General features: G+C 38.7%; 1 protein-coding gene across 13 annotated transcripts; it reads right to left on the reverse strand.

Moving 5' to 3' along the window:
* Window positions 1–124: 124 nt before the first annotated feature.
* Window positions 125–27,547, reverse strand: LOC107102539 (titin-like). 13 transcript variants are annotated; one of them, XM_015401890.1, is made up of 32 exons: window positions 27,316–27,547; window positions 26,206–26,481; window positions 26,000–26,104; window positions 25,794–25,912; window positions 22,995–23,213; window positions 22,728–22,815; window positions 22,267–22,419; window positions 22,045–22,142; window positions 21,312–21,484; window positions 21,114–21,230; window positions 20,302–20,517; window positions 19,064–19,186; window positions 18,192–18,920; window positions 17,746–17,895; window positions 17,426–17,626; window positions 17,136–17,318; window positions 16,652–16,876; window positions 16,390–16,548; window positions 16,036–16,299; window positions 15,795–15,956; window positions 15,151–15,351; window positions 14,794–14,982; window positions 14,043–14,248; window positions 13,252–13,320; window positions 13,103–13,153; window positions 12,505–12,567; window positions 9,905–10,084; window positions 3,906–4,292; window positions 3,325–3,447; window positions 3,013–3,129; window positions 2,842–2,928; window positions 125–1,245 (listed from the first exon to the last, which is right to left on the reverse strand). In XM_015401890.1, the coding sequence occupies exons 2-32, from the start codon at window positions 26,257–26,259 to the stop codon at window positions 1,216–1,218; spliced, it is 5,241 nt and encodes a 1,746-aa protein (XP_015257376.1). In that variant the 5' UTR covers window positions 26,260–26,481; window positions 27,316–27,547; the 3' UTR covers window positions 125–1,215. The 13 variants fall into 13 exon arrangements, with proteins under 13 accessions (XP_015257376.1, XP_015257385.1, XP_015257373.1 ...); XM_015401899.1 differs by lacking the exon at window positions 3,906–4,292; XM_015401887.1 differs by lacking the exons at window positions 13,252–13,320; window positions 27,316–27,547 and having other exon boundaries at window positions 26,206–26,450.
* Between the last annotated feature and the right edge of the window lie 377 nt (window positions 27,548–27,924).

The raw sequence follows: 27,924 nt of genomic DNA on the forward strand, positions 1-27,924 counted from the left end.
TTTTTTTTTTTTTTTTAAAGAGATGATGCATAGGTTAACAAAATTAATTATAGCAAAAAAAAATGTAGAGATAAAAAAATCAACAGGTACTTCAATAAAGTTTTAACTTTAAAGGGTCATTTTGCTGGACCGTTTAATGCTTCATACTATTACCTTTTAAAGATGGATATATTTCATATCAGGTTTAAAGGTTTCAAAACATTTAATCAAAGGCCCACTTTTAATAACGTGATTAAAAACCTGGCCTTTCAGGGAGGCGTTTACTTTTTCCAGAAGCCACTGTATGTAAAAAGTATGACAATGAGAGAAATATGGTTTAGGGGAGCACATGTTTGTAAAAGGATGAAGAGTCTGGTAAACTTGGTGGACTACAAGAGAAAACGAATAAGAATGATTCAGGCAGAACATGTCTTTAAACAGCTGGTCACCTACAAACCCAATGGATATGAATAACTTAAAAAGCTCAAATCTTTACAAATATTATAAAAAAAATCATACTTTTACAAAATAGAGAAATATTTGAAAATAGATCTTTTTTTTTCAGTTTAAACTTTACAAGAAGTTGTAGGCTACAGGTTCCATGCTGGCTGGGGAAGCAAAGATTTAGACATCACTTTTCGTACCTGAGCAGTGAACAAAGCCGAAGAAACTGTTCAAATTTGAGCACAGAATATCTTTGTTCATGTTGTAAATGTGAGGTATGTAATTTGAACAATAATAATAAAAAAAAAATCTCTCCTGAATTTAACAAGTAAACAAAAAAAAAATTAAAAAAAGAGTTCACATGAATGTCTTCTTAACGCTTTCCCAGAGTAGCACCAAGGGAATCACTGCTAATCACGGTTCCTGAACTGAAGCTCTACATCTGTAGAAAACCACACTGAAAAAAAAACAAAACAATAAAAGCATTTCAAAGCAAACATAACTGAGATTACTAAAGCTGATAAAAAAGGCTGGTTTTCAACCAATCAAAAGTGTTCACGCTAAAATACCAGGATGATATTTGAAGCATTTAATGAGCAGCGCCTACCTACTGTGAAGAGCTCAGATCAGAAAACAAACTAAGTGGATCTACAAGGAACAGTCTACGCAGTCATTTTAGAGCAGATTTCTGAGGTCTTTTGTGCGCAAACAGATTTGGACACTGCGTGCGTAGAGTGTCGCAGTCTAAAGGATGTTGGAGGTGCTGAGTCAAAGGGATGAGGGAGGGCTCTGTTACAATGCTGATGCTCCACCATGTTTCTCCTGAAAGACAAACATTTATTCATGTTAACATGATAAAACAGCAGAGTGGTCGTGATAGGGTTAATGATAATAACCACTTATTGTCCTAGAAAGAAATCAACACACGACACAAGTTACTTTTCAGCAGAACAGGAGAGTGGAACCAGAGGGAGAATGACACTTCCTCAATGTCTGTGTTCAACTTTAGCCCCATTTTTTTTTTTATAGATATGTTTATTAATTTTTGTTTAACAACAACATGACAAAGAACACAAGCTCAGCAGTGCAGAAAAGAAAAGATAAGATAGGGGGCATACATATTTCCATCATTATAGAGTCCAAATCTAAGCATTTATAAACGCTCTAGACAGGATGGTAGACACAGTCCTTCAGAATAGTCCAGGAAGGGCTTCCATATGCGTCCAAAAGTGTCTGTCTTAGAGTGGATGAGGCATGTTAGAAAGTCGAGAGGGATATATTCCAAAATAAGCATCTTCCATCCAATAATGGTAGGAGATTTATTACAAATCCATTATAGCAAAATATTATTTCGAGCACAAAAAATTAGGACTACTCTAGCCCCATTTAAACTAACCTCTGAAAACCGATCCGTGTCGAGTTCAGACCAACCTTGGATCATTTAACTGTGCTGAGCTTAATTGTTTACTAACGTTTACACACCAAACTAGCAAGGTTCCTCGCCTCCTAATGACGATCTACGGTACTACTCCTCCCTACAGGTAAACAAGCAAATCAACATGTGCCGGAAGTTTGGTTATAATTGTGATATTTCGTTGTTTGAGGAGAGTAAGGCAAAGATGGCAGCCTTTGGTGAGTTTACCTGACCGAGTCAGCCTTTGGGAAGTGGAGACGACAAACAATATTCTAATCAGGGCTTACAGACGCAGGAAACAATGACAGGCGGGGGAGCAGTTTTAATCCAGGTGGTAATAAGTCACCACACAGGTGGATAATGCATGACACTTCCATTTCTGTGCAGGCCAAATGCCTGTAACTTAATACAAATAAAATGATGACATTTACATTTTCCTAACATTTTGCCTCCAGAATCTGATAATATCAAATCATATATTTTACAAACTCCCCAAATGGAGGGATAGCATATAGCCACAGCCCGATAGATTAATTTGTTAAATCTCACTTAGTGCACTTTCTAGCCCTTGAAGCAAAGTGCAAACAGAGTTTTATTTCTTTCCATTTATCAATTAAACTTGTGGTTTAAAGAGAAAATACAGTACTGTTTAATTAGGTATGAAAACTTTACTGTATGGCAACCCATTGCACCATATATTGTGCTTTGCAGCTTCCAGGAAATTCTATTATTTCACTTACAAACTTTAGCACAGCTTTAATAATTCTACCAGACACTCAATAAATAATGTTTTTACCTAAAAATAAGAAGGACATTCTTTATAATTTCAAACTGCATAAATAACAATACATTTAACAGTAGAAAAAACATTCTACCCTGCTGTAGACTGATTACTCCAATTAAAGCCTCCAGCTTTTTATTTAGTCTAAATTAGATCTTTCAAAAAAATAAAAAACGCTCATCCTTCCACTCTGGTTTCAACAGGGAGAGAAAACTTTTATTACCTGGACCTGTTCTTGGTCGGCATCAGAGTCTGCTGTAATGACGATTCTCTTCTCCACACGGCTCTCTGATGATCCACTTTTTACCACCTGAAAAGGTAAAAATACATTTAGCAGGTCCAGAGTATGGGATGAAATAAAAAAAGTGGAGCAGGAAACATTTTAGCAGCTAACCTTTGAGATATGGGTAGTAGTGGTGGTAACAGTGGTGCCGCTGGTCGTCTGTGAGGTAATGGTCTTGGAAGAGGATAGAGAGCTTTCTTTGTCTTCATCCGTCCCTTCATCTGACATCTGAGGAAAACACCAAAAGAAGAAAAAAAAAGGATCATATGATGACTGACCTTTATTTTATGAAGGTGCATTGCAGTGCCACCCCCGTCCCCTTCCCCCCCTGTCAAAATCCAGTGTATGTTAGCTCGCCAACTTCTGGAGGTGAGGTAGATCTGGACTGAGCTGCTGCTGGAGCTGGGTTAGGGTCAGCCCTACCTTTGAAGACTCATAGGTGAAGGTCTTGGTGGGGACGATGGGGACCTCTGTGGTGGAGATGTCACCGGGTACGGAGTTGGGAACGGCTGTGATGGTGACAGTCTGGGTCTGCACCAGAGGGGGCTGTGGATGGGAGCATAGCCCCGTGAGCCGCTGTTTAACCAGACACTTCTCCTCTCACAGCAATCAGTTCTTCTTTCACACCATGCAGTCCCTCTCAGTGTAAATCATTTCCACCACCAGACCAAACTAGCTTTGATTGTTTCCCGAAGAAATACGGTCACACCTCTGACTTCCTATTCAACACTTGCATGTGACAGTCACTTATTTTAATCATTGTGTGTAAAAGTAGGAAGTATTATTGCTACAGCAGCCCATCACCAGTAAGGACCTTACAACATCACCGTGCAACACCTCTGCAGCACACTCATTTATTTAAAAAAAAAATATAAAAGTCTTTTTTAGATTGATGCGTTTTCTTGTGTCCAGGTGCTGCAAAGGAGTCAGCAAGTGTGGAAACTAAAGCCCAAGAAGGAAAAGATGCACCATCTCCCACCATGTTGAGGGATTTAAGAGTCTACCTGGAAGCAGCGTATGACCTGCGGACCATCGCTCCGGAAATAGGAAGCTGGGGTAGGTCCAACTATTCCCCTGCAGCACTCAGGTGCTACAGGACACGTTCCTTCTTCCTCCTGGATCTCGTGTAACTCCTTACAGGAGAACTCAACCGGAGGAACCAGCTGTGCCATTTCCACCTCTACGAGGGGCACCATGTGAGTCTGAAAAACCCCAACCTCGGGATCATACGGCTTCTCTTCAACAGCAGCGCTGCAGGCTTCCACACCAGCAGGCTCCCTCTGATCGCTCTCAGAGGGACCGAGTACCTCAGAGATCTCCAAATTATTGCTGGTTTCCTCATGATGAGTTTTTGTTTCTGAACATGTGCAAGAGGGACTAATGCACACACTCTAAAAAAAGAAACACGGTCACTATGATCATAAGGAGACAAAGTGTTGTGGTAACAAATGACATTTACATGAATCATAGACAAGTTTGCATGCCTTTCCTGTCTACTAAAGAGATCACAATGTTAATTGCTTTTTCAACCAAAAATTATGCGTTTCAACGATTGATTGCACAACCCACTATCTACCCATGTATTTCATGATTCAGGAACTTGCCAAACTTCATGACTGGTTAACCTAGATTTATAGGACATGTATTTCCTCTGTGAAAATCACTCTGGTCAATTAGATGCCTCCAAATGTACCCCCACAAACAACGTTAATTGCTTAATGTGCATAATATTTATAAGGAGCTTTGAACAGCAGAGGTTTTTACTTTCTTCTGGGAAAATTACAGCTTTAAAACATTGAAAATGCATAAATTCAAAAGCTTTTTCAAATAATGTAATGCCTTTTGCCATTTATCTACTATAAATATGAATATTGAATCTAGTGCTACAACTAGTGATTATTTTGCAAATCGATTAATCAGGCAAATGATTTTTCGATGACTGCTGGAGATAGGCACCAGCACCCCTCGCGACCCCACTTGGGACAAGCGTGTAAAGAAAATGGATGGATGGATGATTTCGATTAATCAATTAATAACCAGATAGCCAAAGATTCCTTTTTGACAAATAAAACCAGGTGAATCTTAGTCTTTTCCTGATTGAGGAGTTCTTTATAGAGCATATTGACAGAAAAGTTTTTTGTTTTTTTTTCTTTTATCTTAAATGCAAGATGTTTATATATATATATATATATTTTTTTTTACAATTTTGATATATTTACTGCTCTAAGTGGGTCACTCTGTCAGCTAAAGGCATGTTTTACACTCTCTATACTACAGTTAAAGATGAATCGATTACTAAATTAGTTGTTGACTATTTCAATAATCGAATGAATTATGATTAACCTGATTAATTGTTTCAGCCCTAATTTAATCCCTGCTAAATCCAACTACCGGTCCATTGTGTTGGTCGCATCCCTAGGAAACCAAGCATTTATCTGTATTACAGGTTTTTTGATAATTTCTGAGTTATTGCAGCAAACTGTGCTTCTACTTCTGCAAAGACCTTCAGAGGTAAAAGGACTGGCTGCTATACTTTCCTCCCTGTTGGTCTGATGTGACCATAGCTAACATGCTTATCATGGTGCTGAACAATGTTCAAGTAGCATACCATGTTTATAAAACAGAAAAACATTTTTCCTGAAAGCTATTGTCTTTAACTGGAACTGTACAAAATTATATCAAGATGAAATACCAAGGAGTGGAAACAAGGCCTGCTAACGTTTTAGCAAATTGCATGTACAAAATCCTCATCTGAAGGAAATGGCCTTGTGTTTTTTAAAGTTATTTATATTAAGAGGGTAATGGAGGTGATGTCTTGTCAGCTGCTTTCTTAAGAACACAGTAGGGCTGCTGGTTAGCTTAGCACCAAAATAAGAGATTGTAAAGACTTTGCTTTAAGTTGTTTTACTGCACAGACAGACGTACAATGGCCATTTCATTAGGAGGACTTTAAACTTAATTAAATATATATTTCATTTTCTTTTGGATTTCGTATTCCGACATAGCAAGGGACTACAACATTTATTTAAACATAAGTGTTTTATAGTTTTATAGGTTGACTTAAGGTCATTATAGTTACTTTATCTCCATGAGATGGTTTATATCAGTATATCAACAGGGTCTTCAAATGTGATAGACTGTCTGCACTTCCAAAGCCCTAATATGGTCCTTCCTGTTCATGTTTTGAATTGTATTAATAGTCGATTAATCATTTCTAAAAGGCCTCATTGGGTTTAACTGAATCAGCATCTTAACCGCAATAGCTGGCCTATTAGAGGTAATGGAAATGGCTAACCTCTCAACACTGCACATTATATATGAATGGCCGCTTCTAGCTTTTTCTTTGGGTTTTGATTTAAAGAGAGCATGAGTCTTGAATAGATCTTAGCCAAGAACAAATAAAGAAACTTTAAGCTTCTTCATTTGTTTTTATTTTGTTTCATATCTAATTTGTCCTTTCTTTTCCTCCCGTCTGAGGCACGGTGGTCAAGCTGTTTTAGTTAAATGTTTTAATAAGATTGAAAAACTGCAGTTACGTAAAAACCGCCAAGACAACCATGCACTTAAACATCATTTTTAGCACATGACAATTTCACAATAAAATCCCACTCAATACACATAAAAAAAAATAAAAAGACTGAGCTGGTTATGGAATGCCTTTTTATTCCTTGGTCTAAGTTGATTGTCAAAACATCATGCAACAAGTACTCTCTTATGGTGAAGGTAAAGAACTGTATTACAACTGAGCTGCCTCGAGGTTTCCTACTACAGGAAATACTACATTGTAAGGAAGAGCAGCGATAAAATCCCCAAAACAACTCATTTAAATTTGTTCTTCTTGTGTGTTCAGAAAAAAGTCACAGTGATTTGTTTTTCCAAAGACAGAATCCTAAGAACTAGTGAAGATAGAAACACACCCCAACGTGTATAAAATGGGCTGAAAGTGATCCGGTCAGACATTAAAAAATTTAAGATGATTACCAGCTGTAGTTATCATTAAATTTCATCACAGAAAATGTTAAACAATTTCAGCGTTTAGTCTTTAGAGATGAGGTCCGTTTCTGGCTGGAAAAACACCAGACGATTGTTCAACCTCAGGAAATAAAAAGAATCAAAGTCTTTACAGTCTTTTGGAGAAGAGGATGGGAGATGAAGAGCGCTGGAGTGGTGTTTGCAGAAGGAAGAGAGGAACAGAGAGGAAAGCTAGAGAGTGATGGGCTGATGGGCGCGGCCTTCGTACATCACATTCACACCTTTGTGCAGGAAGTCCGCAGCGTTGAGAAGACCCCCCCCTTCAACTGCGTTTGGAGTAGAAGTCTAGGAGAGGGCCGCGTGGGAGGCGGATGACAAACTGAGAGGGGGAGGAGGAGGAGGGAGGAAGAGAGATGAGAGGGAGGAATTTTGAAGAGTCTGATATGACTGATTTTAAACTGCTAGCATTATGCAATGTCTTACTATTTAAATAATAAAAGCTTTACTTCAACAAAAGTTAAAATTCCATTGTTATCCTAGAGCATGGAAATTTTAGCACTACATGCATTTTAACATGCACTCCTTGATTTCCATGTCCAATGAATTGTTTTGAATCTGAAATGACAAAGTCATCCACTTTAACTGCATCTTTTTATACAACTAAAATTAAATTTTAAATTCAACGACACCCAGAATAAAATTTAATGCCGTAAATCCTCTAAAATAGGAGAGGGCCTTTATTTCACTCAGGTACATCTTGGTCCAGGCCATTATTGGAAGGAGGCCAGAATTAGAGTCAGGCCTCTATTTCTATTTGATCAAACCAGACTACCAGTAGAATGAATAAAAACAAGATTTTGTGTCTCTTTGAACCTATAAAATACTAGGTTTATTTATTGAAAAAGTAAAGTATATATTTCAAGGGAAATTCAGACCAACGAAGGCCAACAAAATTCTGTAATTGTAACGCTGCCTGGTTACCACCAGACCTACCGGTAATCACATTTGTCTTTCAGATCAGAACGATTGTGTGGCTGGTTTTACTCCTGCAGCAGTGTGTCGCAGTGAGCTTGATGCAGACAATTTTGATTTATGCTTAATATTGAAGAGTGGTCAGTGCTATACACTGCGGGTCTAGATACGGCCGAGGCGGTGAGGAAGTGGGGGTGAGTAGTCCGACAAGGGAGGGACATGACGGCGAAAAAGAGCAGAGATCCAGGTGGAAAAAGGGTCCCAGCGTTCTCGCATACCTCGCTCTTCTAGCTGGTAAAACTTCACAACTTGTTTTCCGCAATTTCGGTCATAAATTAGAGGATTTACGGTACTGCAGGTTCACTTAGGTTAACTACCCATTTAAGCACAGGGTTATGCTTCCATGGTCGATAGGATCTACTCAGCTTATAACTAGTCTTGCACCGATAGCAATACCAGTATCAGGCGGGGCCCCAATCCAGCACTAAAATGGTGGTATTGGTATCGGCGAATACCAACAAATAGGTCACCGATACCATTTTGAGAGCCAAAATTTTATTCAACTGTTGTCACACATTCCAGGTAGGCAATAAAATGTTCTACTGGATTCACTTTGTATTAGTCTTTTTGTTCCTGTTTCACAAAGGTAGGCAGCAGCTTGACAAAGCCATAATGGCAATTATTTTACATCCTAGTAGTATGCAGTTCTTCATATACACACACACCCATCAATTTCAATTAGATGGTGCCGATACTGCACAGCCAGGTGTCAGGTATGGGTATCGGTGCAAAAAAATGGAATCAGCACAACTCTATTTATAGCCCCTTTTTTCATCTCTTACGGTAACAATATTAAACATAAAAGGGTTAACAGAACGATAAACTAGTTTATAAAACCTGCAGCAACCTGTGTCAGGAAATGGGACCTGATGATTGCTGAGTTTAAGCCCTTTCTGCTTGGGTTCTGTTTCATTTCCTCACTGATGTTTGTACAACCCAACCGCATTTTGATGAGAAAGTGACCCTTTAACCCATAGATTAAAAACATAGTCTTTGTTGTATTTTATTGGTATTTGATTTTACAGGGAAGACACAGAGATAAAAATGCTCTTGCCGCTGCGAATCTTTGTTTTCGCCACAAACTGAAATATCACAATTTTTCCGAGTAAAATAGCTTGAGCTCAGTTTGAAAGGTTAAAAAGCTTTTTCCATAGATTTAATTGGGTTAAGGTACGGACACAAACTATTCGGTTACAGGTTGATATGTTTTTCTTTAGCCTCACGTGTTTCTACAGTAAACCTAGAGTTTTATATGTAGACTTAATCCCGTTAAATAAAATAAACTTTGTAATCACATGATTACTTATGTGAATACTTCTGCAAAGTACAGCAAGTTTAGATGCAATAGTGGATGAAACTTTGTTTTTTAATCAAAAGCATCAGCCAAACAAAAGTGAAAGCAAAGAAAGGGGATTAGAAGCAATCAGAGAGCAATGAAGGAGGAACAGAGAAGAGAGGAGAAAAGGAGCAACTGCTCTGAGTCAGAACGTGCACGCCTGGTAGAAACCTGCTTAACTTGTAGTCATGCAGTATTGTTTTCCAAGTCAGGTCTGTCAGTCATGCAACACAAACATGTCAGGAATTCAGACACATCCAGTGCAGATAAACCCAGGGCCAGGTTCTCGGAGAGCAAATGACCTGACCAACAGAGGCTGTTTGTCTGAATAGTAGAGGAAGTAAAGCAACATGCTTGGTTCACCCGGTCCAACCGCATCCTTCATACACATGCATGTGCTCCTTAACACGTGCCATCAGTTTAATCAGAAACTACATGCATACACTGTGCACAGAGTTCAACATGAAGACAATGAAGAGCAGCAGGAGGAGACAAAGTCCCTCCAAGATAAATTTACTAAGTCAGCAGATTTACCAGAAAAGGAAAAACATTAGGTCACATTTACAACAAGATAAAGATATATATGTAATATGTGACTTAATGACATGTCCCTCTAAGAACCCCTAGCTCTGTTCGGATGCAAAAGAGATCTTCTGAACTTACCCCGTCTGTACTGGGCAGCGGCTGGCCATTGATGCCCAGGGTGCGGAACGGAGAGTGTGTGGACAGGCGCTTGTCCCATTCACTCTGCCGAGGCTCTGGCACAGCCTCCATGAAGTTCCTCTTCAGCTCACTGATGCTGGCGTGGTGCCGGAGCAGGTCCTCCTGAGGTTTATCGAACTCCTACGTGAGTGAGGTAAAAGTCGAGCAGAGAGGGACGAGGTGTTGTGGAAGAAGGTAAAGGATGTGAACAATGGACAACGGCGATGAGAGATGTAGGGGCAGAGCGGGAGAGCAGGAATAAAAGAAAGAAAGAAAGAAAGAAAACCATTACATTATTCTGTGCTCTATTGCTCAATCTGGAAATAATTTCTTGCTGATTTCATTAATAAGCAGAAGCAGAGTTAACATGTAATTCTGCAGGGGAAAAATTAGAAGAAATCAATCCAGATGTTTGTACTTCTTCACAAAAGAACAAATGCGCCACTTTTTCAAAGCAGATCATCAGCAGTGCTTTTTCAGGCTTCAAATGAAGTCTGGCAGCTGACTGACTATTAGATTCAAACAAGCCACAAAACGATCAATAAGGGGTTTTAATTCCACAGCATTAGAATTGCAATAGAAAGAATCAGTAAACAGGCCACAAATCAATGGGCAGCAGGGGGAATGACAGCAGACATGGTTGAGATGACTGAAACAAAGCCTTGACAGAGAAGGAAACACGTTCATTGGATGAAATGAACTGATGTGACAGAAGAAATGCTGATTTAGCAACATTTGGCAGCAAGTTGGGATTAAAAACAAGAGATGGTGGCAGTCATGTTGCAAAACCAACTGCAGGCTATTTATTGGAAGCAGATTTGGAGCTTTAAAGCTGTGTTTCTCAGACTATACTGTGGCTACACATCACACAGCAAAGACCTTTAGTTAGATGGTATTCTTTTTACAGGCAAAGATTTTTACTTATAACTGCTGCAAAACTTAAGTGCATTTAAGGTAATTACTGTGACAATGAGCAGAAGCAGAAGCAGGAGAATACTGATGAACAAGATTAAGTCTGTTTCTGGAAAAAACAAAGGGGGCAACTATAAACTAAAGATGCTCCAATCTGAGATATTGTAGGCAGGCACTGATTTCCCTAACAGTACTATAAATACAATATTAACTTCATGTTTTATGTATTAAATGAAAAAGGTAATATTTTAAGAACATCAAAATAGGTCTACTTAAAAAAAAATAGGTGACAAATTACAGGATTTGCGTGTTGTTACAGATTCATTTCCACCGTTTTTTGTCAGAATTCCCTTGACGCTCAATGATTGGGGTCATCTTAGTGTTTGTCTCTTCTCAAACTTCTCATAATAATTTACAGGAATTTAGACCCATTCCGTCTGACAGACCTGGTTTCTTTTCAGCTCTGCCCACATCTATTTTCTATTCGACTAAAAAACAAGTTTTGTGATGACCACTCTTACATGAATTTCTTTGTTGTTAAGCCAATACATAACAAATCTGACAACATGATTTCGGTCATTTATCAACTGGAAGACTGTATGTACCAGAAAGCTATCTTAGGAAGTTTCTCTAATATTTCAATCATGATTTATTCTCAGGTTCCGCCTATTTTGTGAAGAAAACCACCCCCATAGCATAATGCTGCCACCGCCGAACTCCAGTGGGGATGCTGTTATCAAACTTCTATGGTTCCCCCCTATTTAAATCAAACTTAACCATGCCCATCATAGCTAACATCTCATGGATCCTTTCATCAGACCGCAGGATATGGGCCAAAATCTTATGGTATTAATGGCGTAGTCCATATGCATACAGGAATCTGGCAATTTCTTGTTCTTTTTTTTTTTTGGGGAAAACGGCTTCTTTTGACATGCTATATAGTTCGTTATACGGCTAATGTTCACGTCTGGCAAAAAAACAATGCTTTCTGAATGATGTGATCAGATACTGTGATGGTATTTACTCTGATAGAGACTAATGTGGCGCTTCCAGGCAGATGAGAAGTGTGAACTCCCCAAAACTTGTGGCTCCACAGTTTTCTTCTTGTTGTTTCAGCTTGTTTAAAAGTGTTGCCTTCAAGTACATCAGCAAGGAAGGTACTTGAAGCTATCATCTTTTTAGCTCATTAGTGTAAATTAAACCTCTGGAAACTTAGAATGCAGACGTACTTTGCTGGCTATAACCAAATTGTTAAAAGGCATCGTGGTCTCAGTGTATGTTACTCTCACTCCGTGATGTATTATGTCATGTGAATACCTGATTTTAACTTTATTTGTGGTGTAAGCTGATTTCATAGTGCTTTCACCTAAAAACACTTTAAAAGTTCTTGTTTTACTTAAAAGTCTGGCTAACAATGACTATCGACAGCAAAGGAATCACTGATTTAGGGTTGTTATTGTTGTTTTAAAGTTCAGCAGCACTCTCCTGACTTAACCAAGTAAATTTTTCACACAATGACAGTCATCTATCGCCGATGCAAGAATTACTGTGAATAATAGCACATGCAAGCGTGAGATTAACAGCAGCAGCAGCCCGTTTGCCAAAGAGCAAGAAAAACGCAGCTTGAGAGCTCTGAAACAGATACAAACCTCCAGCATTAACAGGCTATGTCTGATATAAATTGAGTCACCCTCAATTTTCTTAGCTCTTTTCTGTGAAGAATGAAAAGAAAAAAAAGTGTGGGTTTGTTTTAGCTTTCCTGTGCGCTGGCATTGCGCCGCCACACGCTGGACATGCATAGAATAGAGTTCAGTAATACAAGAGACGAGCATAGATGTGTTCATGCAAAATAATTTGGTGCAGTGACCAAAACTGTACTAAACTAGTAATGAAGAAGGACTTATATTGTGAAAATAAGAACAAAAAAAACAAAAAAACACCAGTTAGTCTAAGATCATGCATGTGTGCATTCGAAAGTTTATGACAGCAAGCAAATTTAAACTTCTACTTAGCTGAGGAAAGCATAGTGAATAAATAGGACAGGATTTAGAATAGTTTAAAACCAGATTCTTACATACTCTGTACATAACTGCATTTCTTTTACCATTCAAAAATAAACATTATCTGCTCAAAACCTCCTGAGTGTTAAATTTGACGTATGGAGGCACAACATGGGAAGAGGGTTGCGTTAGTTCTTTTACATGGAAAAATCAGAAGTGGAGAAAAGTACGGCACCGAGAGTCTGACCTTTCGCATTTGCACCCCCTCCACGCTTGTCCTCTCGGTCCTAGACTCATGCTACCCCGGGGAGGGGGGGAGAAGAGAGGAAGACCTGTTAGCACCCTCTGTTGGTTGCACTCATTAAAACCTGTTAGAGGCCTGTGTCCTCCACTAACCTGAATGTCCCCATTGATGGTGGATATCAGTGAAGAGTCTCCCTCCCTCTGCTCCCGCCATGCTGCTGGCTACAGCAGCAAGACACACAGTTTACTCTCAGACACTGAGAAAGTCACCAAGTTCTCTTTCTGTATCGCTAACAACTTTTAAGATACCACAGCTAAGGCAGATCTTGGATAAAATCTTCACCCAAACTGCAAAAAACTATTAGCTGACATATAAATACAGACACTAATCAATTGGAACCCCTGTTAAAGGAGGACTAAAAGCATTTAAACACATATTTTATTACGACGTCATGATTTTGCATCTGAAAATACTAAATATTAGAAAACTCAAGTACATGATTTTGACTCAACATCAGTTATTACCTGGTTCTATCAGTTTTTTACATCTATCTTTTCCCAATAAACCAGAACTTTGTATTTTCTTTGTTTTATTCTTCTTCTTTAGAAACACTCTTTAGATTATATTTAGATTTGTGATGGCACAACATGTTTTTTTTTTCTGGCTTCACTCTCTTAGATAGCTACTGATGGTTTCTATGGACACTGTGCAGTTCTCAAACAGTGAACACCCCCCACTAAATACATATATTACAAAGGTAATCAAATCAAAGTTTTTATTTTTTACATTTCAGCCTGATATATGCTACTGAGATATAAAAATGATTCATTTTTTTATTTTAATTTTTGATCTGATCTTTACTACAGATGTCACAAGTATGTTACATACATTCTTCATTTTCCATCCCAGATGGAAATATAGGGTAGATAAAAGAGCTTAATACCTTGACCTCAGACAAATCCTCCATTTTTGAAGGCTCTGCTGCTTCCACTGTGACCTCCAATTTCCTCTCTTCCAGGCGGCTGGTCTTTATGGGGGTGGAGGTCTGGGGCTGGTCCAAGGGGGCCATTGGGATCCCTGCCTCTGCCAGGGCAGCCTGGGAGAAGACTGGAGCGCTGACCGGACGTGTGCCCCTCTGTGAGCTCACAACTACAAAAAAAATAAATAAATAGTTATAATAAGAAAATGTGTTTGGAATTCTAAAGGCAACATTTAATAATTAAGATATTTGAACTCTTCATTCAGCATTTATAAGCCCAACTGAAACAGTAATCAACCATACTTACTGCATTAGGCCCCCCTGTAATTAGGTAGATAAAAATACAGCAGGCGTATACTGTACCTGATGGGTTTTTTAGTGCTTTTGTTTTTAAAGCTCATATAAGAATGAAAAGTAAGCAAGAAGCAGACATCCTTGAGGGGGAGTAATGAGGCAGCATGTTTCAATCGAAATAATACAAAGAGCGCATAAAAGCAGTTAAGTCACATTTCAGACGTATTGATGACGAGGTATTCAAACGTCTATAAAGCATTAGTTGGTCAACCAGCAAAAACTGTCCATTAGTAAATGTGAGCAGACACCTGTGCATCAGCCAGTGTATCCAGGTAGCAAATTAGTATGTTTTTATAAAGCTGAAAAACCCATAAAGGAGCCTTAAACAAAAAATGCACTCCACACTAAACAGTAAAAGTACCTGACTTTTTGGCATCAGATTCTAGCAGGACAAACCAATCATCAGTGACAAGTGTTTGCGTGAGAGGCTGCCTTTCTTCCAGGATCCGCATCTCAAATTGTGGCTTTTTAGGAATTTCAGTCCTTGTTGTGGCCACAGGAGCTGGAGCTCTGACCTCTGATCGGAGCCTGCTTCGTCCAGGAGCAGCGACTGACATAGATATAAGACCGGGCGTTATTGTGGTAAAGAACTACAGAACATCGATAGCCTTCAGGGCCTTCATATCACCATAAAACTGTTAGGTTTGACATTGACAACTTCACGCCAAGAAGAATATAAACAAGCAATATTTAGCTGAAGCTCTAATTCATTGTGTACCTGATGTCTTTGGAGTGCGATCCAGAAGAACAAACCAATCATCTTCCACTTTTATTTGCGGTGGACGTTCCTTCAATGCTTCTTTTTGCTGCCACTTCTCATCCACTATAGAAACCCTCTGCTGTTTTCTTTGCTCTGGGACTACAAAGGTTTTAGCCTCTCTGACTTCAGGAACAAGGAGGTCCCGTTGCTTCACAGCCACTGACACACAATCAAAAGGAAAAACTAAGATAAAATGTACACAAACTATTCCTCTGTAACTTTTTCTTCCTATCTGTAAATGCACATGTACTGTGTGCCATATATCTGACGGAGTTCTGTTTATTCTTGAATGTCGAGCTATGGTGATGAATTCCTGTACGAGTTAAGAAGCTGTGTACCAGAATCTACTGTTTCAGCCAATAAAAAATGTTTTTACTGCAATAGCCACATGTTAAACCAGTTAGATCAGCACTAAGATAGTTAAGACAAAAAATAGTAACAAATTGGCCAAGTTTATACAGTCTAAAAACAGAAACGTAGACTTCTATAACCCATAACCTTACAGTAAGCACCAAGTATCAGCTCACTTGTGGAGCAAACAACACACCCCATCAGGAGTGATTCTGGCTCATAAGGACACGGAAATACAAACAGCAGAGTACCTGGTTCTTTTGCTGCATGAAGCAGTTCAAACCAATCATCATCCACAGATTTTGGTTGTAGCGGGCTGACTAAAGTCACAGGAGGTCCCCTTAAATCCTCCATGACGGCTTTTGGTTTTGGTTCACTGGGTACGGGTATTTCAACCCTCCGAACCGCAGCAACTGACACAGAAAAATTAGTATTCAAAAACTTTAAGCAAATAGCACAGAGTACACACTGCCTTAAGCTAATTAAAAGTACCTGGTGGAGAGAGTATGCGTTTCTCTTGAGCAATGTCAAACAGGTCAAGCCAATCATCTTCTAGGTTTGATAGAGTTGGAGGTCGGCTTGGCCTTATTTCAGAAAAACGAGTACCATCTTGTCTGCTGGCCGTGCCAATTATCACCTCCTCTTCTGCTCTAATCTCAGTGGTTCTCGCTTCCTTGTACGTTGTAATCTCTGTGGTTTTTGCCTCGACTTTAAACGTCTTTGTCTCTTTAAATGTCATAGTCTCAGCAGCGGCAACTGGCACACACAAAATGTCCAAATGGTTGCGTTACAATTGCGTCAAAAAAGCTGAGAAATTTAAAAGATTAAAATACAATGATCTTGTACCTGTAGGCACAATAACTGGCGTCTCAAACACAATGGCCCAGTCATCTTTTTCTAGAGGCTGCAAAGGCTGTGGGCTAATCGGATATGATGACCTCTGCTCTACAATTTTTGCTTCACCTGAAACACTTGGAATGGCTTTAGATGTTTGTGGCACAAAAACTGGAAAAAATGTAAATTTAAATTGAAAAATTGAAATTTCTCAACTCCTATGACACGTATTGTAGTAATTTCATTAAAAAAGGCATCTAAAGGACAAAGTTACCTGGAGGTGCATAAGGCTTCACTTTGGGAATTGTGTCCAGCAGCAGATACCAATCATCATCTCGGTTGCTCACTGGATGCAATATTGTCTGCTCTGGAAGCTTCTTTGTGTGTTTCTGAATCGAGATCTCTTCAACTATAACCTCCCTCCTCTCCTCTAACTCAGTCACAGGCATGGTTGGCATGCTTTCTCTATGAAGAACCTGAACATACTCAGCCTTTGAAGCTATGGATAAAACAAAAAAAGTCGAAGACTTACTGTCAGTAAAATTGGAATGTCACACTCCATTTGTTAAGCTTCAGCATCTCAGGCTCTATTTCTTTAATTGATTAATGGCCGCCTACTGATAGAAGTTAAATATTTCAGTACAGTTTCCGATATTTCACTCAACAAAAGGAACTACAAATTGAACAACAGGATTTCTAAATAAGATAACAAGTCAAGAAAAATGAATACATGAAAGGGAAAGAAATATTAGTAATACCTTTTTGCATAAAAGATGATCCCCTATCTGGAAGGTCAAACAGCACAAACCAGTCATCTTCAGTTTGTCTTGGTATTAGTTTTATTTCTGCATCCTCTACAAAAATCTCCATTCTTTTTTCTCTCAGATCAACAGCTGGGACTGCTTCAATCTGGGACTGGGAAACACCCCCTGCTAGACTCACTCCAACGACACCAAAAGCAAAAAGAAAAAACTTCAGTCTTTCCTGCCTGTAAAATGAACAGTTTGCTGCACTTAAATTGCCAGTCAGTGCGGATGTTTTCCAATACCTGGTTGTACATTTTCAGTTTGTTTAGAAGGAACATCCAGCGACACAAACCTATCAACATCCCTCTGAGTCACTGGTTGGATTTCTTTATCGCTTTGGGGAGCCTGTTGTATTACCAGTCTCTCCTCAACTTTGTAATCTTCTGAAACTTCAACCACAGAGACGACCCTTTCTTTATCAACCTGGGCTTCCTTAATGGTTACTGATAAAAGGAACCAGGAGAAGATTTCCTCAATCAGCGGCAGTTCACACATTTAATCAGCCAGCAAGTAGATTACAAAGCAGAAGCACGAAAACAGTAAAACCTTTATTAAGCATTACCTGGTTCTATGTAGGGGCTTTCTCTTGGAATACCAGCCAACAACATAAACCAGTCATCCACCTTTTCCATCAGCGTCGGTCGTTGCAGTTCCTGAATTTCCTCTTCTCCTACCTGTCTCTTCTCCACTGAACTCAAATATTTACTCTCATCTACAGTAGAGATTAATTATGAGGGTAATAGCAAAAAAAAAGAAATACCGACTTAACATGGGTGGTAATGTGTGCCACAGGCTGTAAAAGCGTTTTCAAAAGCAGTAAAGTCCAAATGCGAGGTGATCTCATCCGCAGGGAGCACGGCAGCAGCAAGCACAAAGTTATTCAATGAACTGAACTAGTTGGTCAATGTGTTATTCATATTTGCCGCATCACTTATCTCACGTAAAACGGTTAGCATATTACAACGATTAGTAGAGGTGCCATATAGTTTTTAGAGCAGCATACTGTACCTGATGGGCTGGCTATTACTTGGGTTGGAGGACGGTAAAAAAGCAGGTACCACTCATCGTCATTTGCCCTCTGAAGTGGATTTCCATAATCGGGCATCTCTATAACCTCCCTCTGAGTCAATTGTTCTAAATTCCCATCTGACTTCTCCCCCTCACCAATAACAGTCACCGTCTTCTCGCCTCTGTGTTCAACCATCTTCAGAGTCACAACAGAAGTTGCTCCAGAAACTCCTGCAGCGTCAAATGTTTCCTGTACTTCTTCCAGCCATTCCCTTTCCATCTTCTTCATCTTTTCCTTCAAACTATCGTCTAATTGATTCAGCTCGTTTTCCTCTACTGGGATCAAACCTTTGAAAAAAACCTGCTTGATCTGCTCTCCCAGTTCATCCTCATCATCGTCTATGGTCTCCAGCCTCTTCACATATTTCTCTAATACCACCTGATCCAAATCACCCTCTTCCGCCTTTAACCTTTCCACCTCTTCCTGCCCCAGATCTTCTTCAACCATCCTCAGAATCTTCTCCGTCATCTCCCCCGTTTCTTCAAGTCTTTCCTCCAAGTCCCTCACTTTCTTCAGCTTCTCTTCCAGATCTTCCATCTCTGCCAGTGCATCTATTAAGACCACAGATCTCTGCAGTCTTTCAATGACTTGTTCGGTAGTGTCTTCCTGTTTGTCTACTGATGTGACAAGCTCCTCCACAAAGATCTGAGGCTGAGTTTTACGAGATGCTGAGAAGAGCACAAAGATACAGCTAACGTCAAACTTTAAATAGGAACAATAATCTGGATCATAAGGCAGGCTGCTGGTCAGTTTTACTAAGCAGGATAAAAAAAAAGAAAAAAAAAAGTCACAAATCCCCAAAATAACTCACACAGAGTCTTTTCTTCAAACTTGGATAAGATGCGGTCGAAGTACAGGAACCAGTCGTCCTGCTGTGATGGTGCAGGTTGATAAAGGCGGTCCGAGGAGGAGGAGGACGCCAAGCTGGGTTTGACTGACATCAGAGAAATTATATACATCTTTGAACCAGAGAACCAAAATCCACAATCTTCAGATGTTTGCATGTAGAGTTGGATAAATACATTTCATCCTATCAAGGCAACTGGAAGGTACTTTATATTTTTTTTTCATCTGTTGACTCTTTTTGAATCATTACACAAAATCTAAATTATTAAAATCCTTTTTCCTCATTTCTTTTTAAAATAAAACTTCTCCAACATTTAAGCTTTAATTAATTAAATTCAAGTATAAATTTCCATCCAAAGTATTTTGAATATGCTGGTGAAGATTCTCAGTCATCTAGGTGATAGTCATTCCAAAAAAAAATCCACTGGACTTTGCTTCCAAGTTTGAAGACGTTTCACTTCCCATAAGGGAAGCTTTCAATTCAAAATGTCAGAAGTAGCATAGAGTTAGAAGTTTCTAAGCCAAAAACTTGTTTTGGCTTAGAAAACATGCAAAGTGAACCAGAAGAAAGGGTCCACCCCTTAGTAATGGGGAGTCATTTTGGATTCTTTGTTAGCCTGCAATACCTGGGCCATGCCTCTGAATGGGGGGTCGTTAGGAAATTTGGAACTGTTGAATTTTGAAAACTTTAGAAGTAGACCATTTATAAAACATTTTTGTTATGAAGCGATTTGCCTGACAAAGATGACCAATGATAGGATCCAAGTGCATCCTGCACGCAGAAGGAAACAAAGATGAATGCAACCAAGGCAAGCAAGGACTTTTCCCAAATACAGAAATGAGGGAAATAAATAACTTTCTATAAGTATTCTAGGAAATAAAAACAATGAACTCCTAAAAGTCATGTTGACTGATTACTATGGACAGGATTAATTATTAAGTTAACACAAATATTGAAGAAAACAACTAATAAGGAAGGGTAAACACATAATGACAACTCCAAAGTTCTAATAAGTGCTATAATTAAGCTATTTTCCTGTTCAGTATTTGCAAAACAGTATTTATGCGCAGTGTATCTGTGGGAATCGAATAGTTACCCATACATAAATAAACCACAAGTTTTACGCTTAAAACAGATACAATGTTTTTAAAGATTACAAGATAGAAATGTAGAAAAGGTGTTGGCTGTATAATTGCAGATACCTGGCTGTTTCACAAAATCAAAAGTCTGGACAGCGGCTACAGAAGGTTCCCGATACAGAAGGTCAAACCACTCTCCTTCCTTTATTCCCTGCTGTTCACCAATGATTTGAGCGCTGCCGTCTGTGGTCTCAGTGCCATTCCGGGATATTGTGACTGAATGAACAAGCTGTCCTTCCTCTGAGGACTGAGTGGAAGTCTGCTCAGACTCCCCTCTGGCTGTGAAGAGATGGCGAGGCGATTGAAGTTACGGTATGGTTCAGAACATTACGACTGTTACGGATGCTTCAAGCAGGTTTTTAACTTAGTTGGATGCAAGCAGTTTTATCCCACTGTAGGACTATTGCAAGCCGATATGATGAGGTTAGTGCCAGCAAGATGAAATGGCTCGTTTATCTTCTTAAAAAAATGCAGGGTGGCAAATAAAATTTCTTTGAACAACCATTATTAATAAAAACTGGTGCAAAAGTGACGAGTAGGTTGTTCAGTTAAAATGTAGTATAAGGTGATAGTTAGAATCAGGTCCAGTTTTCCACCTTAAAAATGGGGAAGAGAAACTCCAACACTGGATATGACTGAGAACTGGGGTAAGAGAAGAAGCTCATGTTCATTTTACAGTGCAAAGCAGCCAAAAACAGCCAGGAGTCAAGTTAGAGTAAGTCAAAATATAAATAGTTACCAAGCTGAAAAGCTGTGTTTAAAAAAAATATGAAAGTAAAAACAAATGAAAACCGGTTTGCTTATCGATAAGTTATTAGGGCGAAAGCATTTAGCACTAAACCAGCAGCTTATGCACTTCATGCACATCCCGATACCTGGAAATTCAGCAGAGGGCCGGGACGTTTCTGCTGCCATCAACAAAGACCAATCATCAACCTCAGACCTGCATGATGCAGAGAGTAGCTGCAGAAACTGGAGAGTCTGATCTCCAGCTGCAGAAGCGAAACAAGTGAGACAGCTGCTTCTCAACCCTTGTAGCAACAAAACTATTTCAGACACACAGTTTCACCTACCACCGTCTAAGTTGCGTGACAACCTCTTGCTGGCAGAGCGTGTGAAGCGAGGGGCTGGCCTGTCGATCATGGAGCTGGCCTGTCGGGTTTGGGCTTGAGTACGGCCGCTATACCTGAACTTGGAACCCAGGACAAGAAAACGGCGGGAGGATGGAGGCTCCACGGAAGGAACCCTGAGAAGGAGAGACATTGTTCTTTCAGTTCTTTATTACTCAAACTAATAAAATTCAGAACTAAAATAATAAAAATGTATCACTAAGCAATGTGAGACATTAATGAAGTAAAATTTGAGTTGACCCTTGTAGATTGCCTTCCTTGTGTAGGCTTCCATTTACAGTCAATTGGAGAACTATAAACTCAGCTGTTTACCACAGTTGTGTAAGCCATAATATCACATTTATCTATTGAAATCCTTTTTTTTTTATTAGTCTTACAATAAATTCTGATACACTAAATATGGAAATAAACCATTGTAATACACCACACTGTGTGTGATGTATCTATAAAGGAGTTGAACATTTTGATTATTTATTGAGATACCAAAAACCTTAGAAGTCTAATGCATAGAGTAGGAAGATAAGTCTGCAGCTTTTCCACTGCAGATGTAACAATTATTAACCTGCAGTTTTCACTTAGCCTGCCGTCAATTAGAGGATAAAGTAAAGCTGCTTATTATCTTTTGTTCTGAGGAAAAAAGGTTTCCATGAAAGTGAGTTAAGTTCTTTTTTTTTACCTGAAGAAAGTATGATGCTCAACGCAAACTTTCCAAAGCTTCTTTGAGGCTTTGTAGTTGGGAAGCTTGAAGCCAATGGTGCTCTCATACTGCTCTTGCTGCACAGGAAGAAAAAAAAAACAAAATAAAATAACTGGTAGCAGCCCATCCATCAAACAACAAAAGTCATCAGTAGGACGCCAAGTCTAGTTTTAATCAAATAATGGGTGAGAATGCATGTACCTCTGATGCTCTGATTTTAATGAAGAAGCTGCTTCGTTTGTAAGAGATTTTGAGCACTTTGGGCCACGGGAAACGGTTGATCCTCAGCTTGTCCTTGTAAACCATCAAACCACTGGAGCAAACACCTAGTGTGATGTCAACACCATCCAGATCCTGCATGCAAGAAAAAAAAACAATGTTATCTCCTGGTACTTACACAAAACTGTCACAAGGGGGCAGTCTTTCTTTCCTAATTAATTTAGTCTGAAGTCACATGGTTTGAAATGTTATAATCCTTAAATTTTTTATCTCCAAGGGACTTGACATCGATTTTGTCATTAAAGCTTAATGATGCAAAACATGATGGCTGTTGCAAAGTATTATTAAGCATTTTAAAAAAGGAAGACATTACATAAAAATGAGAACATTACAACAAAAAGGAAAGCTTTTTTTTTTCTTATTTGAAAAATTTTTTTTTTTACCTTGGCTTGGTGCAGATCAACTCCATACATCGCAAGTTTCTTGGCATTTTCCAGAAACAGCAAATCTGCTTGGGCTGGACTCATTGACCTTAATATGGAAGGGAGGAAAAAGTATTTTCAAAGAAGATTCATCTAAAAGGTTAAAACAAAGATGTACCCTGTTGGGCTGAGAAACAATAAACCTACCGGTACTTAATAAGTGCAATGAAAAGTATTTGCTAATAAAGCTCTATTCCTTTAAATGATTGTCTCTAACTCTTTAATGACCTGTATGTTCGGTGCAGCTCCATCACTTTTTCCTCCAGCTCCTTGGTCTGCCCCGGTGCCAGGTTTAGATCTTTAACATAATCAGTCCCATGGAGCTCCGGGTCATATTCTCCTAGCTCTGACTGGGCCGTGTAGGAGCCCAGCAGGGACAGCGTGACAAAAGAACAAGGAAGAACCCCAAGCATGATGTCCTTCCTGAGCTGAAGACACAGGAAATATCTGCAAAAGAAATAAAATATAAAGATATGAAAACACTTTAAACAGTTCAAACAAACAAACAAAAAAAGCACGATCTGAATTGTGAGCGATGTTTGGCATTTTTGAAGTAAGGTTTAAAAGAGTTCAAGCATTTAATATCTTCTTAACTTTTGTCTTACAGTAGCTCCAATCTTAAAAGTATCAGCACCTAAATTCAAGAAACTTGAAACAGTTGCCACATTTAAATTGGGTAATATTTTACACAGAAATCAATGGTAATAGGTTGGTCCATCACTGGTAAGTCGCTGCCCATCTTGATAAATTGCTAATGGTCCAAATTCCCTTTTAGACACATAGATAAAAAAAAAAAAAAAAAAAATGATACAATTTATTCTATTATTTAAGGTTAAACATTATATAAGTCGATGCAAGGAGCTGTAATGAAATTTGTTCCTAGGACCTTCTGAGATATCAGGGAGAAAATTTTATCAACTGAAGAAAAGAAAAAAAAAAAACACAGAATAAGTCCAATAAGCCTTGTTTTCTGTCACGCCATTCAGTGTTAGCACAACTGATATAACAGACAGGAGAAATGGAGCACCAAGGCCAAGACAAGATAAGTAAAGCTGGGTTACAGCCAGACCCCAACATTCAGTCACTGCTTCAAGAGCTTATTAGGATGAGTTTTGCTAATCTTTAGTTAGCTGGTGTGTGCTATGTTATCACGTGTTTATCGTTTGTGATATGCCCCGTCCCTCTGGTTTTACTGGATGTAAAATCAGTGCATGCTCCGCATGGAGAGGCGGTGCTGCAGCGTCTCCCAGCCACCTTATTCCACAGGGAGCGTTTTCAGAGCAGAGCGAACTTCACGCTCTAGTAGTGAACATGTAGGCTTTAAATAGAACAACAAGTCAGTAAAGTGTTTATTTTGCTAGAAATACCAGCGACCCATGTGTCTGCTTTTATTTTATTACTTTATCTTATTTTTTTCTTTGTATCTATTGTTGGTGAGTTTAAATATATAGTTGTTTTTTTTACTCCTTTTTCAATGCTCGTATTAGCATTTAATTTACTGTATTAATACAACTTTTACTAAAAAAAAAAAAAAGTCCAAAATATACAATTCCATATCTTTTATATGTAAACTTAAAGGGATCTGCTTTCCTTTTCATCAACTGACTTCTAGGCTTAACGATCCCCGCCTTGGACACGTAAAAAAACGTGGCAGTGCACCAAACGGAAGCACTGCGGTTCCACCTCCTTACACAGCATAAACTAAGGTGGTACATTTCCAAGGGTAAATATTTTAGTGTTGAGTTAAGGATTTAAATTGTGTCTACTTTTATGGTTATTGCATACAGCTGTTTGCATTGATGTTGGGTTTCCTCCTCTGAGAGGAAATTTCACCCCTTACCTTCTGGTTAAAGACTGGAATACTGCTTGAAAACGGCGCCATTTAATTCATGTTCTGTTGCAGCACATAATAGGAGCAACCTCTTAAAGCTTTGATTAAGATCCTTTAAATTGATAAAGTATTTCAAATATGTCTAGAAATATACACTTCACTGAATGTTAAATGAAAGCATCCTTTTTATAATGACTTTTTACAATGTGTTAGCCAATAGTTCATGTGGGATGTTAACACATTGCTGATGCTTAAGCTGCCTTCATGTGGTATCATGATTATAGTAAATACCAAAAATGACATCAGAAATGCTGTTGTAATTTCCACTGGAAAGTTGGTATAACTTTATATCAGAGTTGCCGAGATGAGGTAAACTTTGACGTTTCAACATGGTGGAGAGCTGCGAAACGATTTTGTATGATGAGTAATGAGTTGGTAAACGTTCTGACCTGTTATGGTTGTATCTTACACAATGATGTTGCCTTTTTTTTTTTATATACATCATATTTAAACTTTTGTCGTTTTTAAAATGACCGTTTGATTTGATCAGATGCTCACTAGTAGTTTGGTTTGCTCTGTAATGCATGTTCCATAAGGAAGATTAAAAGCAACAGAAAAAAATAATTAAATATAATGAAAAGAATTATCCTGAATGGCCAATGCCTGTTTGTGTATTTACATTTAACAGTTTCAGCTGTCACCAGCATTTTAGGGGTTTGTTTTTCATTTACTGGTTTGGAAGGATTTCCATTTTCTTTATCGTAATTAACCCGGAGCATAAAGTAATGTTTTCCCAGGGGGCATTTTAAAGTAAAGAAGTTGTTAATTTATCTTAAGCAACTCTCTAGTATTGATTATTTAATCCTAGAGTGTTGATTTAACTCTGAATTGTCAGTTAAAATAGAAACTCTGACACAGCGTATTTAACTATTTTCAAAGTGTTAATTTGACTCTTTAAATTGTGGAGCTATATAAACCATGAAAAGGTGTTAAAATCAGCTCTGTGGGAGTTTATTAAACTCTGGTATCAGAGGTATTATCCAACAGTTTGGTTTGCATCCTATAACCTTTTAAGACAATCTTACTTCAAAAATCCAGAACCATCTTTTTAACATCATCACAGGTCAGCTTATAAAAGATGACATTTTAGCTTAGGTGATATATTAAGTGCTTGCTCAGGTTAAAGATATAAATACCTGGTGAGGTCTTCTGTAAGCTGTGCCGGATCAGGAGGGTAAAACTTTACATTAAATGTAAACTCATAGACGCCACCTGAAACCTGTTTTCGGATCTCTTTGACAGGTTCCAACCATGTCTAGGGGAGGAAACACAACCACAGGTCTCAGGTTAGGGTCTTAGTCTCTTTTCTTTTTCTATCATAAATAAAGAAAAAGATGCAGACCTTGCTGGTTGGAGTTTCCCAGATGGCCAGACCGAAGTAATCCTTCTCCAGCAGGTTGACATGGTCACACACTTTCATTAGAAGCTCCTGGCCTTTAGCATGTTTCTATTGGTGTGGACATAACAGGTGTCATCAGTCTGTATAACCATACTAACGGGTAGAGCAATATATAAACATAGGTGGATATAATAAGCCGTTTCTCTTACGTCAAGCTCACACTCAAACAGAGTGTCATCCAGTAAGGTGACTTTACATTGCATGGTTTTTGGACGTTTGGGGCCTTTAGCCTCCTCCGTCTTCTTTTCTGTCTTCTTTTCCTTTGAAGGCTTCTCTTTCTTTGCCTGCTCAGTTACTTTTTCTTTCTCTTTAGTCGCCTTCTGCTCTTCTGCTGCTTCCTCTGTTTTTTCAGTAGCCTCCTTTTTCACTTCTTCTGCTTCGGGCTCTTCCTTTATCTCTGATTCCTTTTGCTCTTCTGGAGCAGGCTGGTAAAGTAACATAAAAAAACAAGTCAAATACAGTTGAGCATACTTTACAGATGGTGGCAGCAGTAGTTTAACCAACATAACCCAGTTTAACAAATATCTAGCTGTACGGCAGTTTATGGCTACCTGCATGGGTTAACTGGGCTGCAAGCTAAGATTTTAGCTGCAATTTTGCTCAATGAGGAATCCTGATTGTTTCCATGTAAACGCACAAACACATATAAAGCCATGAAATGTGTGGACATAAAAAAAAAAAGGTGGAAACAAAAAATATATTTCCTATTTTAACTTTTACCCTTTTATACAATTATTCTCCTAGAAAATCAGCTCAATTACTCACACCCACTTTCACTCAGCATTTGACATTACTAGATCAACAATCTACCGATCACAGATGTTTTAGTCATTTGGTGGCAGTAATCAGAGGAAAGAGGGCAATCCTAATTACCTGAGCATCTAACTAGATTTTAAACTATGGGGGAAATCTTTAATGGGTTAATAAAACATCTTTATCAGACGGTCATCCTAGATCTCCATAACACCACCATAAGAGGAAGAAAAGGATGTTAGTTGATATCTAAGGTTTGGTGCCACCTTATTGCATTGGCCAGTTATTGTTAAGGTAAACTGAGGGTATAAAAATATGCTGAATCAAGGTGTTGATGTAACCTGTTTTGGTGAAAATATCAAAACCTGCAGTTCGAAGCCGCCTCCATGAAGTGCCTTCCTTTTTCTAGGTATTGTCAATGATTTGCTTATAAATTAGATAAAATAAACCCTTGCATGTCCCACTGGAGGTCAGTGTGACATGCCTGTGCTCTTCTTTTGTCTCACCTGAGTCTCAGCGCTGCTTACTGACTGCTGATCTGCAGCCTGTTCAGTGTCCGGCTCAATTTTTAGTTCTGGTTCTGGAGCTGCAATCGGTGCTTTAACCTGTTCTTTACTTGGCTTTAATTCCTCCTTATCCTCCTTCTTTCCTTTGCTCTTTCCCTTCTCCTTTTTCTTTCCCTTTTCCTCCTCTTTCTGCTGATTTTCCTCAGACTTTTCCTCTTCTTTCTCAGTGTTCTCCAATTGTTTTGCTTTTTCCTCTTGTTTCTCCTCTTTTGGTTTTTCCTCTTCCTTCTTTTTTGCCTTTTCCTCTTTAGTGTTTTCCTCCTCCTTTTTCGTCTTGTCTTCTTTAATTTTTTCCTCTTTAGTGTTTTCCTCCTCCTTTTTTGTCTTGTCTTCTTTAGCTTTTTCCTCCTTAGCTTTTTCCTCCTCTCTCTTTTTGGCCTTTTCCTCCTCTCTTTTTTTCAACTTTTCAGCCTCTCTGGCTTTTTCTTCTTCTCTTTTCTTTGCCTTCTCCTCTTCTCTCTTTTTTATCCTCTCTTCTTCTTCTGCCTTTCTTTTTGCTTTTTCCTCCTCCTTTTTCTTCAGCTTTTCTTCCTTCTCTTTTTTTTTTGC

This window comes from Cyprinodon variegatus, unplaced genomic scaffold (genome assembly GCF_000732505.1).
Source record: "Cyprinodon variegatus isolate N-32 unplaced genomic scaffold, C_variegatus-1.0 Scaffold1271, whole genome shotgun sequence".
Taxonomy (NCBI): Eukaryota; Metazoa; Chordata; class Actinopteri; order Cyprinodontiformes; family Cyprinodontidae; genus Cyprinodon; species Cyprinodon variegatus.

Coding starts and splice junctions, on each gene's coding strand:
- LOC107102539 (XM_015401890.1), bottom strand. CDS start 26,259: ATGCAATGTAAAGTCACCTTACTGGATGACACTCTGTTTGAGTGTGAG. Junction 14,249..14,793: donor ATCTGATGCCAAAAAGTCAG/GTACTTTTACTG, acceptor TTTTTTTTGTAG/TTGTGAGCTCACAGAGGGGC. Junction 10,085..12,504: donor ATAGCCTGTTAATGCTGGAG/GTTTGTATCTGT, acceptor TCACTCACGTAG/GAGTTCGATAAACCTCAGGA.